The sequence below is a fragment of the Phycomyces blakesleeanus genome, assembly GCF_001638985.1.
Source record: "Phycomyces blakesleeanus NRRL 1555(-) unplaced genomic scaffold PHYBLscaffold_39, whole genome shotgun sequence".
NCBI classification, from domain to species: domain Eukaryota; kingdom Fungi; phylum Mucoromycota; class Mucoromycetes; order Mucorales; family Phycomycetaceae; genus Phycomyces; species Phycomyces blakesleeanus.
The window spans coordinates 1-16851 of record NW_017265169.1 but is presented as its reverse complement, the minus strand read 5'-3'; the positions used below and the strand labels follow the sequence as shown (position 1 = coordinate 16851).

Here is a 16851-nt window from a genome sequence, read left to right as displayed (position 1 = left end):
ATTCGATCTACCTCCATCAGCCGGACACGCACTATCATTCCGGATCCACCACAATGCTTCTGCCGTCTGCCGGCATCTCAAATGGACACTGCAGAGTTTGGGATCATTTACCAGTGCCATCACTTTGATCCTTTGGAGCAATTAGAAGAAGACGAATACCACAGGGATGTGTGTGCATTCCATGTACACAAACGACCCTGGGACCAGTTTCGCATAGATCTCCAAGAGACCGGCTTTGTCGATTGTCACAGCCCAGAGCTCAGTGTTTGTTCGGCCTTCAACTTTACGTTCTGTGTAGTGTTTGAGACCTCGAATCCATATTCTAAGCGAACATACCCTCCATCGCCCTGCTTCTGCAACGTACCTATTATCGTCCACGAACTCCCAAACAACGGCAGGAAAAAAATTGCTTTCTCTTGCCAGAACTTTTACATTGATGGCGCACGCCCAAAGTGTTCCTGGTTCTTGTGGGCTGAACAAGTTCCGTTTAGGAGACCCAGACAAAACCTTCATGCTGTTCGTACTAAACCTCCAATACAAAATTCTTCCGCAGCAACTCCCATAGAATCTACCGCAGCTACACACTCTCTAATCACAGCGTCCAGAGTAACGGAGACAACCTCTCAAACTCAAACCCCAACCCCAACTCAAACTCCAAAAACAACGTCGGCTTCAACTACTATTACTACTAGCCCAACGCAAACTCCAACAGCGACTCCAACATTCACACCACCTCCTACATCTACACCTACATCCGCATCCGCATCCACATCCCTAGAAATACAAAGCGACGTTCATCAAAACACTCTGCTTTCGGCACTTATCAAATCAAACGAATCACCAAATAATGACAATGGTTCTGCTTCCACTACCTCCACTAATACCACTAGTGTTGTTGGTGAAAGTTCGACTTCTATTGCCAGTTATGATATTTCGTCCCTATCTTATCAACAATCGTCTCTTATGCGCTGTCTTCCAAAACCAGTTCCTGTTGTAGATGATCTGCAGCCAACATTACCAATTAAACAGACGAATGCTGGCTACGAAAATGAAGACTTTCACATCTACAGCAAACCAAACATCGGCATAGGACACATTATCCCCAGCACAGTATACAAAAACATGGTTTCGGGCACTTATCCTGTCGAAAGCATCGAATGGGAGCGCAGATTGGCCCTTGTGAAGGACAAGAGTGCGCGTGAGAGCCGGATTCTCAACGAGCGTCTCAGGGAACGCGAGAAATTTGTAAAGAATCTTCAGGGCGAATATGACAGTATGGTAGATAGACTGGATCGACTTCAACTGGAATACAACAACATTTCTTGTGCCCACCAATCGACTCTCGAGAGCTATGCAGCATGGGAAGCTGAAAAGAACAGCCTTCAAACAAAACGTGATAAATTTGAGAAAGAGACAATCAAATTAAAAAGATCACTGGCCGAAGAAGTCGAGTTGCGGTTGAGTAGTCAGCGAAGGGTTGCTGATTTGGAGTTGTCGATACTTGATCTGGCACAGAAAAACAAGGATCTTACCAAAGACAATAAGACTCAAAAGAAGGACCTTGAGAACAACTTTAAGGATTTCAATTGTCGCGTGTGTTTCCAAGAGCCGACTGAATATGCTCTTGTGCCATGCTATCATTATGGTAAGTTTCTTTTTATGTGCATTGTTAATTGTTACTTTTATTTTTTATACTGTATATATTTAATATATATATATATATATATGTGTGTGTGTGTGTGTGTGTGTGTGTGTGTGTGTGTGTCTGCTCGTGATAATTATATGGAGAGAGCTTTTTTTGTCTTTTTACTAATTTCTTTGTTTGTTTTCTATGTGCGCAGCTTATTGCTTATCGTGTGCTTCCAAGCTCACTGAGTGTGCTGTCTGCAGAACACCAAAGATCGCTATCCAAAAGGTCTATATCCCTTAATCTCAAATCGACTACACGACTACACGACTACACGACCACGCAATTCAGAAAAGAAAAGAAAACAACGCCAATATCATTATCAACATCGTCAACAACAATTACACCTATTACACTCGCTACAAAAGATACTTTATATATACTTACATATTTATACACACAGAGTGACAGATCGAAATAGAAATAGATAAAGAAGAAGAAGAAACCTAAGAAGAAAAAGAAGTAAAGAACACCAAATATCCACTCTATCAACATCTGCATTGCATTTGCCTTGTCTAACCTTATTCTGCCTACCATACTTTCTATCAATCTTACTTAACTATTACAATTACAATTACTTATTATACTATCCATACTTCTTCTTTTTCTTCTTTTCTATCTTTCTATCTTTCTTCCCCATCAGATTGCATTCCACCCAAAAAAATCAACACCATCAAAAACAAAGCATTATCCCTTTATCTATATATATATATATTTATATGTCTTCAACTTCTTTATTTATTGTTGAATCAAGCAATCCCTATTGCTTTATTCCAATATAGCACCTTCAAAAAAAAATAACCATTTTCTCTATCTTTTCCTTTTTCTTCGTACCAAATAAATGTATATATATATATAGCTTGTTCTTTAAAATATTAATATTAATAATTTCAAAAAATTATAAAAAAAAATTATATAATAAAAAAATAAAATCTTTAAAAAAAAAGAGCCACTTCCGAAAGAAAAGAAAAAAAAAGGAAGTGGCCAAACAAAAAAAAATCCGAAATCAAAAATCAAGAATCAAGAATCACTTGTTCATAGTCCTGGTCCGTGTATAGCGGATAATTACGCTTGGACAATGGGTTTTTTACCAGGCGTGGTCACAATATTTAGTGTATCCTTTGGTAGATCATCCTCCCGTAGGTCTCTATCTGGCTATCAAAAACCTGATCCGTCTACAAAAATGGAGCTTTCAAAGCAATCAATATCTGTTTTACTCTTTTCTTCAACACACACGTACACTATGTGTTTTGCAATTTTTGTGCGTCTCTTCAAGCTTTCCTATTGATCTATTAAATTTCCTGACTTGTTTTTTAAAAGATATTCCAGTCCTTGACGCCTTTGAGTTTCTTGGCCCACCTCTGTACTGTCCTTACTTCAATATTACCAGCTAATCTACAAGACTTAGCAGCATTGAACAATCTTAACATACTACAATAGAAAAATAGCAGTTTCTACTCATTGAATTATCTTTTATATTCCTTAATCTTCTGCTTTGTTTTAAGTGCAATCTCTTCTATTTCAACATTTAAGCCTTTATCAGGTGACTTTTGCTCTGAACCTTGCTTTTCGTAGTATAGCCTACGACGGGTTAGCGTTTCTAGGTGATAGGGGTCTACTTCCTAGTCCATTTAATCGCGCGCCCCCTTTGTCAATAATTCTTCATTACCCATTCATAAGATAGAGAGAGAGAGAGAAAAGGATGTAGTTATTTAAAGTTAGTAAGAAAAGGAAAACTGCCCTTTGAGATATAAAAGCCGCCTTTTGACAAAATGAAAGCCGCCCCCTTTTTTGAGATTTAAAAGAAACCCGTTCATTGGCGCTGTGCTTACTCTATGTATATTTTATTTCTCTTTAATTCTTAATTTCATATTATTTTTTTATTCTATTTTTATTTCATTTTTTTTTACATTTATACATACATACATATATACACATATTATACATATAGCATCTCTTTAAACAAATGAGCTCAAAAGGATCTGCAAATCGGTTGTCTCCAACCAAGGGGTCCGAAACAAATATGCTCGCTAGCGGGTTTAAGCGAACAGAACGAATTTCATGGACCCCTTTCTTGCGAGATTACATTTCAAACAGTTATGCAGAACATCCTGACCTTTACACAGATGACTTTCGAATCCTTGATGAACTACGCAATGACTGCATTTACCTGGAATCCAGTCAAAAAGGCCTCAACAGACTTATCAAGTAATAAAAATATAAATATCTATAAATATCTATATCTACATATATATCCTATATATCTATAGAATATATAAAGAATATATATATATATATATATATATCATCTATAATATAAATGAATAAAAAGTTATTACTATTACTATTATTTTGATATCAATATATGAATATATATGAATATATATGAATATATACATTAGTAATAATAATATTCATAATAATAATCATAGTGATTACAATAAGTACTTATAAAAAAGCTTAAATACTAGAATAATTATCATTAGCTAAGCTTTTCTTACAATATTTCATTTTCTTGAATAACTAATAATCAATATATATATACATAAATTTTATTTTCTATTAAAAAACCCCCCAATCGTTTGGCTTTAGATACTATGGACAATTAGTCTTTATCAGCTCAAAATTTCCTATTGATGTAAGCCAAATCTTCTTTTCTCTATTGTTCTTTAAATAGATTTGAGTATTTTTAAATATATCAATATCGTTCATTCGTTCATTCGTTAGGTGGGCTTATATTTTCCATGGTATTCTGTTTCTGGTGGATCGAATCAACCAGGCAAGTGTTCCTGCTGTTACTACTGCGGCTGTTGTTGTTGTTGTTGTTTTTTTCAAATATAAATATAAAAATATATAAATATGGGTGTGTGTGATGGTTTGTTAACTCGTGTGGTATATTTTAGTGGCCCATCGCAATATGAATTATGAAAAAGCGTGCATATTGTACAATATTGGATCCACGTACAGCCAGTTAGGAAACTCAGAAGATCGAGTTACAGCCGAAAGTGTCAAGAAAGCTTGCAATTATTTCCAGGTAATATATCCATATATATATATATATATATATGTATGTATATATGTATATTATAATATCACTATTACTATAAACTCACCCTCACACACACATACAATATATATGAATTATCTATTCTTTTCCAATTATCCAATAAAAAAATAAATTACAATTATAATCTAGAGTGCGGCTGGATGTTTTCGTCACCTCCAGGATGTCGTTCTCCCCGAGATGAGAACTGCTCCTACTGTAGATATCTCGCCGTACGCTCTACAGACCCTTATCAACCTCATGTTGGCCCAAGCACAAGAGTGTGTCTGGCAAAAAGCAGCCATGGACAAGCTGCGCGACGGCACCATTGCTCGTCTAGCCACACAGATTGCACAGTACTACGACGAAGCGCACGAGCTTGCCACCAACTCGTCCATCCAAGACATCTATCCGCCCCAGTGGCTTGCCCATATGCAAATCAAGGCTCTCCACTTCCACGCCGCAGCCCAGTTCCGCAAGGCATCCGAGTGCATTTCGCAAAACAAGTACGGCGAAGAAGTGGCTCGGTTGACGCTGGCCAACGCGCACGTAAAACACGCCTGCGATATGCTCAAACGACCATCGTCTGCCGCTGACTCCCACCAGGCAAAAAAAGTCAGCAGTGCGGTTGTCAACGATCTCAAGTCACTTCAGCAGATCATCCAGACAAACCTTGCCAGGGCTGAAAAGGACAACGATGTCATATACCTCGAGCTCATTCCATCGCCACTGGCGATCCCAGCCATCCAAAAGATCGTCATGGTCAAGGCTACACCACCTCCCGAAATCCTTGACCCTGTGTCACTGATGCTCAATAATGCCAATCACAAACTCGATAGCACTCCGCACGTCATCATTGGCTTGCCTCTTTTCCAGAAACTTGTTCCATTTGCTGTTCATCAAGCCGCAAGTGTGTACGTTGACAGAAAGGAACGGATAATCAAAGAAGATATCATTGGGCGTGCAGAAGAGCTCAATGCTGTGTATCACAGGTAAATCAAACAAAAAAAATCTTATAAAAAAGTATGTATATATATATATATATAATTATTATTATTATTATTATTATTGTTGTTGTTGTTGTTGTTGTTGTTGGAAATATTAGTACTTTGCAGTCTCTTAATTTGAACGCTGCTCTTTCGGAGGGTGTGGACCAATCCCCAGGTCTTCCGGAATCTCTTCTTCGCCAAGCAGCAGAAGTCCGCAGCAGTGGTGGGTCAAGAGCACTGTATGAGATGTGGGAACACATGCAACAAGCCTCTCTCAAGAACCTTGAGATTCTTGAAGATGCATTTAATGCACTAGATGAAGAACATGAAATGGATGAAACCCAGCGATCTCGTTACAGAGAACGTAAGTTGATTAAAATATATATACTGGGTTTCTGTGTGTTGATAAAGAAAGAGGAACCCCATTTATTTTTATTTTTTAAATATATATATATATATCTTTATTAGACTGGCCACGACCAGAATCCCATGTCTTGACAGGAAAATTGGTTGATCAAGGTCAAAAGCATCGAATTACTTTAGTATCTGCTCAAAAGGCTGATCAAACAGTACGTGCCAAACTTAATGCCTGGGCCAAGATTATGGATGTACTCGTGTTACCTGAAGATGAACTAAAGAGCTCTGTATTGGGAGCCTATGAAACCAGCAGTAACACTAATAATAATGGTACTGGTACAACTAACCGCCGGTCAGGCTCATCAAGTGCGCAGGAAGCACTTGACTGTTTGCGACGTGCTGTTGAAGAAATGAACGAGATCGAACGAGAGCAGAAGCGAATGGTCGAAAAGGCAAAGCGAACTTCAAATGCAGACGACATTTCGCCCACTCTTTTGAAAAAGGCCGCCCAATTGACGGCCAAATCTCCGACGACCAAGATTGATCCGGCAGAGTTTGAAGAGTTGTTTGTAAAAGAACTGCGGAAATATGACACATACCTGATGGCTTTAGACGAAAGAGAAGAAAGACAGAACCAACTTTTGAGTGAGATCATCGAGGCTCATCGTCAATACGAAGCATCGAAACAGAGTAATGTTCCTACTGGGAAACTCGAAAAGGCCCTTCAGAACTTGAACCAGGCTTATTATCAATACAAGGAAATTAAATCTAATCTCACTGAAGGCCTCAAGGTAAATAAGATCTAAATCTAGATAAATTATGTAGGGTGTACTTTTATTGCATTACATTATATTTGAAGTATTAGGCTGTAGTCCAATTCATGCAAAATAATCATATCTGTGTATTGATTTCTGGTTTTATTAGTTTTATGCCGGTCATGCAAAGGGTCTAGTTGCTTTTCGCAATACTTGCTATGATTACTGTTATCGTAGACGAGCAGAGTCTGATCAGATTGAAGAAAAGCTATCTGCTAGTCTGAGAAAAATGAGTCTTCAGAGCCACTACCAACAACCTCCACCACAGCAGCAGCACCAGCAGCAATCTTCCCAATCTTCCCAATCTTCCCAATCTTCCCAATCTGAATCTAGGCGATCTACACCTTTTGGTGTTAATCAAGATGATGGCACCAGAATGTGATTTTTTCTTTTCTTTTTCACATTACGTACTTTCTCTCTCTCTCTTTTATCTCCTCGTTAGAACTGTACACAGCATCCAACACCATTCTTTATGTCTCTCTATCTCTCTTCTTGACGCCATCTTCTTTTTGGAATCTATATAAAAAAATACATATATTATCTCCCTCTATCATTATTTCGACTCAAAATACCAAATACATATATATATATATATATATATATATAAACACAGTGGACATTGGCTGTTAAATAATATTGACCATAATGAAGTTTATGTTTTTCTTTATTTTTCTTTATATCTTTATTTCTTTATCTCTTTCTTCATATATTCTCTCTAACTGTTTTGCCAGCTCTGCCATGCTTCATAATAAGCCTTTAAAATAAAAATAAATAAAAGAAATATATTTTGTTTGGTGAATATTTTTGAATTGGTATATAGATATATAGACAAGTAGACCATTTACCTTGTATTCTTCAGTAGTCATATTTCTCTGGTCATCTTCCATAACCTCATTCAAGGGAACCATCTTTCCATTAACTATCAACATATACATGTACATTTAAATAGTTATTAATATTTATATTATGTGCATTGGTTCTTTAGATCCTTTTTCTTTACCTGATACTAGTGGAATTTCTTCAAATCCTTCGCCAATTTCTTCTACGCCTTCAGAGTCATATCTTCCCCGGTAACTAGACACAGCCATGATCACAAACAAATATATACATGTATTAATATAATTCTAGCTCTTAGATTGCTATTAGTATCCTCTGTATCATTGATTTACCTGTCATCTGCATCTAAATCCATATTGTAGTTGTTGTTTTGTCTTCCATTGGCATTATTCCCATTCATGACAGTTTCAAACTCGTCGTCTTCTTCTTCATGGCCATCAATATTCCATTCATTATCGTTAGCTGTGGACTCTGATGGGATAGCATGGCTCAATGACTCGTAGTATTTCTCGTAATCTATTTGACACAAGAATATCAAGTAAATAAATACACAATTCCATCTAAATATTTTTTAATACTTACAATCATGACGAACAGCGTCAAACTCTTCAGTTCCGGCTTCTTCAAAGGTTTCTTCATCCTCGTTCTCTACTGGTGCTTCATGCGAACGATCGCCAGTACCCAACAGCACATCAGACACAGTACTACGTTGATGCCAGACGGGTAATGCGTTTTGCTGTCGTTTCTCTTCAGCTTCCTGAAGTTTCTGTCGCCGTGCTGATTCGTTGTCCATCTGAAGATCGACAATAATATCACCTTGGCCTGCACCTGTATCCTGAGCAACTGCCAGTTCGTACTCATCTAAATTTTTCCGAGAGTAAATATAAAAGAAAATAGGAATATATAATGGCAGTGGAATGAGTATGGTAAGGAAAGGATTATTTGATTTTATGTTTGTAAGATGAGTAAATATTGGTTTAAATGAGATTCTCATTATCATTTTTATCAGTTTACCTTTAGATCCTCCACTACTCCGTACACCCACAGCTGAAGGTTTGAAAATGTAGCTAAAAGTGTGCATATATATTTCATTTCAAGTCAGTATTTTCTTCGGCTATCTGTTTACATATATTAGTAATCAATTGGTTACCTTGATGGAATAACAAGAGAGTCGGTTTGTTTCAGTAGGTGGATAATCGGCTGTGATTGTTCTTGCAATCTTTCGGTTGTTGATAGTAGTCGTAGTAGTAGTCGTAATGGATAGATAGATTTAACATTAATTTAATATCTTAGAGACCAAACAAGCCTTTTCCTCTCCTCTTTCCTCTTTGTCTAATAAACCCAAAATAAAGTTTCTAAGCTTATTTCCTCCTCCTCCTCCTCCTCCTCCTAGTTCCTCTTATTGTTATTGTTATTGTTACTTTGACAAGTATTTACCGTGTAAGCACCTGCTGACTTCCTTTCACGTTTTCAGCATTGTCATTCTCTCCAAGAACAAAGTCACAGGCCTCACAGTGGAATAGTCCGTCTGATGGATTGACGAGTGACAGAACCTCGAGTGTTGAGAACTGCTTTTCGCAGTTTGAACAGATGTAGCCTTTGTTTTCTGATTCCTTTATTTATCAGACAATAAACTTAAGATCTTCAATATTTTTGTATATGTATATGCACAAGTACATTTTTATCTAACTTCATTTAATTTATTACACACACATATATACCAGCAACTTACTGTCCTGAGGTTGTCTCTCACAGTAGTTTGCATTTTGTACATCTTCCACTTTACAACGTCAACAAATTCTTTGTAATCGAGATAGTAGTACGTCTTTGGAACTGGTCTCTGATCCTGCTTTCGTGCTTCCATACGAGTGGCCCTTTTTTTTTTGGTTATTGTAAGTTTTGGTAAATTAACTGTACAAATCTTACATACACTTGACAGAGTGCATTATGTATCATAATAATATAGAATAGAAAGGAAGGTGGAGCTCACATTTTTAAAAGACGATCCTCTTTGAGTTTACCACAGATTCTGTGAATATCGCGTGGAGTCATTTTTAATGTCATTACAAGATCTTCCTCTCGAACACTACAAATAACATGGTCGACATGAGTTCGAATGAACACACACACACACACACACACACAAAGAGAGAGAGAAAAGAGTGTGTGGGTTTACCCATTTGTATTTGGTGGAGCATTGTTGAGTTCGTCTAGAATGACAATGTATTTTGGATCATAGAATGCACGAGCTACTCGAGCAACAAGGCCTTTGAGGACATCCATAATAGTATTATTAACTTTTCTCGGAATAAATACAGTGTTCCTGCCCCTTCTTTTCTTATTTGATTTCTTTTAAAGTAGATGAAGAATTGTACGAAATAAAATGCAATAAAATGTAGTAGTATATATATATGTATATATGTTATGTATATAATAAATGGATGTTTGGTTCGATGATTAATTAAATGAAGTCAATTCTAAATGAGTCCTTTCTCGTATATTGTGTTGGTTGACTTCTTTAGCTTTTTGAGTGTTTTACTTTCTATATATGTATTTCTCTTTTCTTTTTTTCTTGTTCTTCTTCTTTTGGTTGTGTTCTTGTAATAAATGACCACTTCACTTCTTCATCCTTTTTATTTTTTATTTTTTGTGACCTCTGCGTATGCGTTTAAAGGCTCTTGCTTGAACACAGTCACACCATTCTCTCTTTTTTTTTTACCAAAAATGAAGGGACAATTCTGTGTAGCTTTATTCTTTTGAGCAAGGTAGATTCTATTTTTATTTTATTTTAATTTATTTTATTTTATTTTATTTTATTTTTGTCGGCTTATTGCTCCAAACATGAGTCTTCTTCAACCTTACATCAATCGTGAGTGTTTCATTTCGCCTTCGCCTTCCTCTTCCCCTTCTTTTATTTGTTCTTTGAGTGTAGTGGAATTGGGCCTTATAAATTTTCCCCTCTTCCAACTCAGGTTAACGACATTTTACTTGTAGTCAATGTACTGGTCATTACACTTGACGGTCGTGTGTTGGTGGTGAGTCATCCTGATCACATCAAAGGAAGAAATTACACGTTTTCTTCTTCTTTTTTAATAATTTAACATTTTTAAAATACATATATGAGATAATTAATTAATTAATAATTCAAAAAATCATTTGCTTCTTTTGATATGGTTATGAATTCTTCTTAATGTTTCCTTCTTTCTTTTTATTCTTCTTTTTCTTTAGGGAAAGCTGAGAGGAACTGACCAGACGGCAAACGTTGTATTGGAGAAATGTCATGAACGCGTCTTTTCTCAGGATGGTACCGAAATTGTGCCACTTGGATTGTACATGATCCGCGGCGATTGCATGTAAATGAACTTTCCCCTAATTTCCTTTCCTTTCCTTTTTTTTTGTATTTGGTATTTGATATTTTTTTGGGTCTATCGGTGAATTTAACTATTGTGAACTTAACTTGGAAGGATTTTGTATGAATTAATGGTTTTACTTACTTTTTTTTTGGATATATGAAATATAATGTAGCTGTACCATTGGAGAAATCGATGCCGAAAAGGAAGAAGAGCTTGACATCACGCAGTTCAAAGCAGATCCCTTGAGACCAACAAAGATATAAAAAAAATTGGAGAATGCCAATATCTTCTTTTTCTTAGTATTGTCTTTTGACTACTATTCCTGTTATTATTATTATTATTATTATTACTTGCATCCATTACAACAACCACAAAGAAATCAAAACGAAACAGACACGCTTAAGAATACTTGGGAATGATAGAGAGAAATAGAAATAAAGCAAGATAAGAAAGAAGAAGAAGAAAGGTCAATAGATGAGGATTGTATTTGAAAGGAAATATAGCATATTCTCCTTCATCTCCTTCTTTCTCGTACATCCTACCTCTTGATTCTTATTATTCTTCTTTAATTCTTTATTTGTAATATAACAATCTATGATTTTTTTTTGTCTGTTTCTTATTTTATTACACTATGTTATATATATATATATATCTATAAGCAAAAAATGTTCTTTTTCTTAGAGAATAATTAATGTGTAGTAAAGAACATGATAATAGAAAGAAAAAAAAACAATATTTTAAATATATGTAATGATTAGACCTATAGATTTTTTCTTTTCTTTCTTGTACATAATATATGTGTGGTTGAATAGTATGTTAATTATAATAATAATAAGTAATTATAGTATTATAATCTCATCATCAATAGCTAATTGATAGCTCAATATAAAGTACAACCAAACAAGTGAGCTGAAGTATATATATCATGCCTTGTTTTTAAATTGTATATGTATGATTAATCAAGCAAACAAAAAAATGATGTAAATTGATCACAAAATCTTCATAAATATATGTATTCATATATATATTATGTTTGAGATGCTCGCCTATAATATTCTTATAAGCGAGCATCTTTAACGTGTCAGAATAGTATATGTAATTACATATAAAACTAAAAATAAGAATAAATAAACGTCATTTAAATAAGAAAACATCATTACCAACTCCGACCGACCAAAATTATAAAAGAACTGGCTGTTAAGCAGATCACAAGAAGATGAGACTACCAGGGGTCGAACCTGGAATCTCCTGATTCGTAGTCAGACGCCTTGTCCATTGGGCCATAGTCCCTCTTGTTGTTTTACATGAAGGCATATAATAAACAAGTCATAAATACGCAATATAAAAACAGGCAAAGAAGTATAGTTAAAGAAGTATAATCAAATAGACAAAATAATATGGTAGATAAAAGATGGTTTTATTATGAATAATTGCTATTGATATTTATACTAATTATTTGAAATGTTTTTCTTGAGATCTTATTTGATATTATGGTATACATACTATAATTGAGTGAAATATAAACTCTACAATCTAGAACAGATACTACAATTGCTAATAAACCTAGCAGAGTCACATCTCAGGAATGTAACACACACCAGACACTCATATACTTTACAATGTTTCAGTGATAACTAATCATTAATCAATAGAGATCTTAAATTAGAGAACCAAATATTTATATAAACAGCTATAATCTTCTTTCTTAAATAAATAATACTCTCATAGTATTTATTATTCCCTTTCTAAATTTATTTATATATCTCAAATATAATGTCTTTTCTATAAAAATATTAATTGAATTATTGTTTTTGCTATATGAAAATGTGAGTGAAAGTCAAAGTAAATTAATTATAAAAAGAAATTTATTTGTTTTTTCTTTTTTTTAAAGCAATTAATTTGAATCCCTTCTTTTATTTAAGCTCTGACTTGCCAGCTACAACAGTTTTAAAGAGCTGTAAAATTGTAACAGGCAGTAATACATTAAAGAAATATATAAAATAATTTTGAAATTAAATCTCTAAAAAATATAAGAATTTATATCTTATATTTTACTACTTATATATCTCAGTAATAATAACATTTAAATTATATAAAGATTTATTTGATATAAAATATAATTATATTAGAAAAATATCTTATTATAATTAAGATGAACATATTAAAAGTTCAAAAAAATAAAAAAACAAAATTAATTAATTAGTATAATTAATTAGTTTTTGTTTAATACTACTTATATAGTAAAATTATATATATTTTCTAGTTGTATTATATTTAAATAGTAAACAGTAATTTATTAAAAATGTTATAAATAATTAAATTATAAGATAGATAGAATTCTGAGTTAAGAATAATAATATTTAAAAATGAAGACATATAGAAATACTTTGAAACTGTTGTATTTGACAGTCATATAATTTTTTATAAAACAAGTCCTATCAAAAACACAGCATTAATCTCAGGAGCCAATAATAAATACGGACCTGAGAGTAAAGAAGCCTTATAAAAAGAGTATAACTGTCATAGTTAGAAGACTATTGTTGTGGTGGTTGAAGTTGAAGAAGTTTTTAAGAGGAAGAATTGAAGATTTGAGATTAGAAATGAAGATTTATGAGAACTTGTGTAGGTTTTGTTTATTGAGAAAAGATTTTATATCAAAGTTTGACCAGGTTCCTACACTGAACTACTACTGCTATTTATATTATTTTGGATCAGGAAAATTATATGACTGGGGTCAGATAATCAATCCTATCTGAGCCTTAATCAGAGCAATGTAATCTTGAGATAATTAATGTATGATTAATTATATAAATGTATGTAGTCCCAATAAAGTATTAACATTGAAAGTAAATGTGTTTATGAGTTATAATTATACTTATAATAATCCACTGATGTATCTCATATTATGGTGATATCATCATATGAAATATAATCACTATCATGCATGCTAAACCTGTGTGTTAAATAATAAAGTAATCGGTAGACACCTTTGACTAGAATAGCTGAGACCTTATATTATTTCCTTCAGACATATTCTCAATTACAGCAGTAGTCAATACTCATTTACAACAACTATCTTAACCAATACCAACTTTCTTTTTTTCTCTTTCAATAAAACCACTATACAAAGTCTCACTTTATTTCTTTGTCTTTTCTTTAAAATTAAACCCAAATATAACAGAGACTATATATAAGTTTTTTTATTTATAAATAAAAAGTATCTCTTTTTATAAGAGAACATTATTATAAATAAGTATTGACTACTGTTATAATTGAGAATAAGTCTGAAGAAAATAATATAAGTTATCAGCTATTCTAGTCAAAGGTGTCTACTGATTACTTTATTATTTAATGCACAGATTTAGCATATAAAATAGTACTTATATATCATATTATGATATTAGTATAATATGAAATATATCAATGAATTATTATAAGTATAATTATAACTTATAAAAATATTTACTCTTTATGTTAATACTTTGTTGAGATCATACACATTTATATAATTAATTCTACATTAATTATCCAAATATCACATTGTTTTGATTAAGACTCAGATAGGATTGATTACCTGACCCTAGTCATATAATTTTCTTGATCCAAAATAATATAAATAGTAGTAGTAGTTCAGTGTAAAAATCTGATCAAATTTTGATATAACTAATTTCTTTAGAAAACAAATTCTATATAAGTTTTCACATATCTTTATCCTTGTAATATACACACTACAATTGAGTGAAAAATAGACTTACAACCAAATACTCATTCCTTCTTGCTAATGAATCTGACAAGTTAATAATCTCTGGAACTGTTATATACTAGACACATGTATACTACACACTCATATAGTGTAAAACAGCTATTATACAACAGAGATTTGAATTACAGGAATTTTAATAGTAGCAGATATAAATAATATTATTTTTATCTCTTTAATAAATAACACTCTCACAGTATCTACTTTTCCTATTATTGAGATACTAACACATAAACAATACTGAATACCTCAGTTCTCATTTCAAATATTCAATTCTTCTTAAAAGTTTCTTAAAAACTTCAACTACCACAATAAACATAATTTACTCTTATTATTATATCTTAGTTTCTTATGGTTTTCTTTCTTTATTATATTTGATTATTAAAATATATTTACTGCTTAACTAGTATTGATATTACAAATAGAATATCAAATCATAAATTATATTTTTTTAGTTCTTAGTTCTTTTTTTTATATTAAAACTTTAAAATTTCTAACTAAATTTGCTCTATATAGCTCTGATATATTTTATTTGACAGTGTGATATAATTATTTTATTTACAATACTAACTGTAATAATTATTGGTCTAATTACTTAATTATATATATATATATATATATATTATATACTAACAAGATAATACTTACTAAGCTATTCTAATATGAATATGTTCTTATATATAATAAATCTAACAATCAAATATTCAAATCATCACAATAATTGTTAAAATATTTGTTTTGCAAATTTTATAGTGGAGGCTATTTAGTGAGCATTTGAAACCAAAAGTTAGAGATTCCCTGATTTTTGACTTCAAATGCTTACTAAATGTCTAGTAAAAATTGAGCTTATTTTTCTTATTTTAAAACAAAATGTATGATAGCCATATGGTATTTCAGGTACGAAACAATAAAAAAAATAAAATATTTGATAATAGAGACGTATAGAAATACTTTGAGACTGTATATAAGTTGTCTTTATTCATAAATAAAAAGTGTCCCTTTTTATAAGAAAACACAATCTGCTCTTGTCATTACGTCTTAGTTTCTTAAGGCTTTCTTCCTTTACTATATTTGGTTATTAGAGTGTATTTACTGCTTAACTAGTGTCAGTGTTACAATTATGACATCAAGTCCTAAATCATACTTCTTTAGCTCTTAGCTATTCTTTTCTCTTTTATACTAGAGCTTTAGGACTTCCTACTAAATTAGCTCCATATCAATCTGACACAGTTTACCTGGCAGTATGATATAATTATCTTAACAATCTTTAAGATATTATCTACAGTACTAACTGTAATAATTATTGAGCTGATTACTTAATCGTTTATATATATTTTATACTGACAAGATGATAGCTACTACGCTATCCCAATATGAATATGTTCTTATATGTGATAAATCCAACATCCGAGTGTCTGGATCACCACAAGCCAGTAGTCTATTCTTTATACTTATTTAATAAAATAAGCCTTGGAAAGTCAAGTTTATTAAAGTCTATTTTCTCTAAATTTCTTAGTATCAATGTTTTCAACTTATAGTATTCATAACTGTGTCTGAGTTTTATTCTTATCTTTGATTGAGTTTTACAAATAATTATTTTTTTAATTACTTTAAAATTATCATAACTCAACACCTTTATTAACTAAGTTCAAAATGAACTTGTATTAATTTTTATTTCTTTTTAAACTTTTAATCTGCTTACACAAAGTATCTAAAACATCTGTAATAATATGCTTAAATATAATATAATAAGTTCATATAAATTAAATATTAGATTTTATTAATATAATTTTAATTTTTTTAATAATAATATTTTATATATTGGTAAATAGTGAATTATAGTTAATATGAATAATAATATACTAAAATTAAAATATTTTGAGATTTTAGATTAATGAAATAAGTAAAAAGAGATGTGTAAAGATAGGAACAGTAAGATAAAGTGAGACTTTGAGTAATTTATTTTATTAAAGAAGTTAATAAGACTTTTTGTATTTATTAATAATACTA

The 16851-nt window shown here is 32.3% G+C and overlaps 3 protein-coding genes and 1 non-coding gene across 4 annotated transcripts; 2 read left to right on the top strand and 2 right to left on the bottom strand.

The window, feature by feature from the left end:
- Positions 1-3653: 3653 nt before the first annotated feature.
- On the top strand, positions 3654-7273 carry PHYBLDRAFT_156727 (hypothetical protein; the record flags this gene model as incomplete). Its single annotated transcript, XM_018433511.1, has 9 exons — positions 3654-3895; positions 4280-4325; positions 4415-4472; positions 4591-4721; positions 4884-5722; positions 5836-6083; positions 6188-6388; positions 6434-6867; positions 7001-7273. 9 exons carry the CDS (start codon positions 3654-3656, stop codon positions 7271-7273), a joined length of 2472 nt encoding a protein of 823 aa, XP_018284040.1.
- Positions 7274-7523: 250 nt separating this feature from the next.
- PHYBLDRAFT_183952 (hypothetical protein) lies at positions 7524-10318 on the bottom strand. The gene is made up of 11 exons (XM_018438861.1): positions 9905-10318; positions 9719-9814; positions 9461-9602; positions 9166-9341; positions 8879-8947; positions 8743-8795; positions 8311-8589; positions 8061-8244; positions 7892-7965; positions 7737-7810; positions 7524-7645 (listed from the first exon to the last, which is right to left on the bottom strand). The coding sequence occupies exons 1-11, from the start codon at positions 10009-10011 to the stop codon at positions 7607-7609; spliced, it is 1293 nt and encodes a 430-aa protein (XP_018284039.1). The 5' UTR covers positions 10012-10318; the 3' UTR covers positions 7524-7606.
- A 238-nt stretch (positions 10319-10556) lies between these two features.
- On the top strand, positions 10557-11741 carry PHYBLDRAFT_137452 (hypothetical protein). Its single transcript, XM_018429857.1, has 4 exons — positions 10557-10597; positions 10723-10763; positions 10957-11081; positions 11254-11741. Exons 1-4 carry the CDS (start codon positions 10570-10572, stop codon positions 11342-11344), a joined length of 285 nt encoding a protein of 94 aa, XP_018284038.1. The 5' UTR covers positions 10557-10569; the 3' UTR covers positions 11345-11741.
- A 557-nt stretch (positions 11742-12298) lies between these two features.
- On the bottom strand, positions 12299-12371 carry PHYBLDRAFT_t287. The gene has a single exon. It is a non-coding gene; the product is annotated as a tRNA-Arg (tRNA).
- Between the last annotated feature and the right edge of the window lie 4480 nt (positions 12372-16851).

Coding starts and splice junctions, on each gene's coding strand:
- PHYBLDRAFT_137452 (XM_018429857.1), top strand. CDS start 10,570: ATGAGTCTTCTTCAACCTTACATCAATC. Junction 10,764..10,956: donor TTGACGGTCGTGTGTTGGTG/GTGAGTCATCCT, acceptor CTTTTTCTTTAG/GGAAAGCTGAGAGGAACTGA. Junction 11,082..11,253: donor ATGATCCGCGGCGATTGCAT/GTAAATGAACTT, acceptor AATATAATGTAG/CTGTACCATTGGAGAAATCG.
- PHYBLDRAFT_183952 (XM_018438861.1), bottom strand. CDS start 10,011: ATGGATGTCCTCAAAGGCCTTGTTGCTCGAGTAGCTCGTGCATTCTAT. Junction 9,342..9,460: donor TGAGAGACAACCTCAGGACA/GTAAGTTGCTGG, acceptor TGATAAATAAAG/GAATCAGAAAACAAAGGCTA. Junction 7,811..7,891: donor AGAAATTCCACTAGTATCAG/GTAAAGAAAAAG, acceptor ATATGTTGATAG/TTAATGGAAAGATGGTTCCC.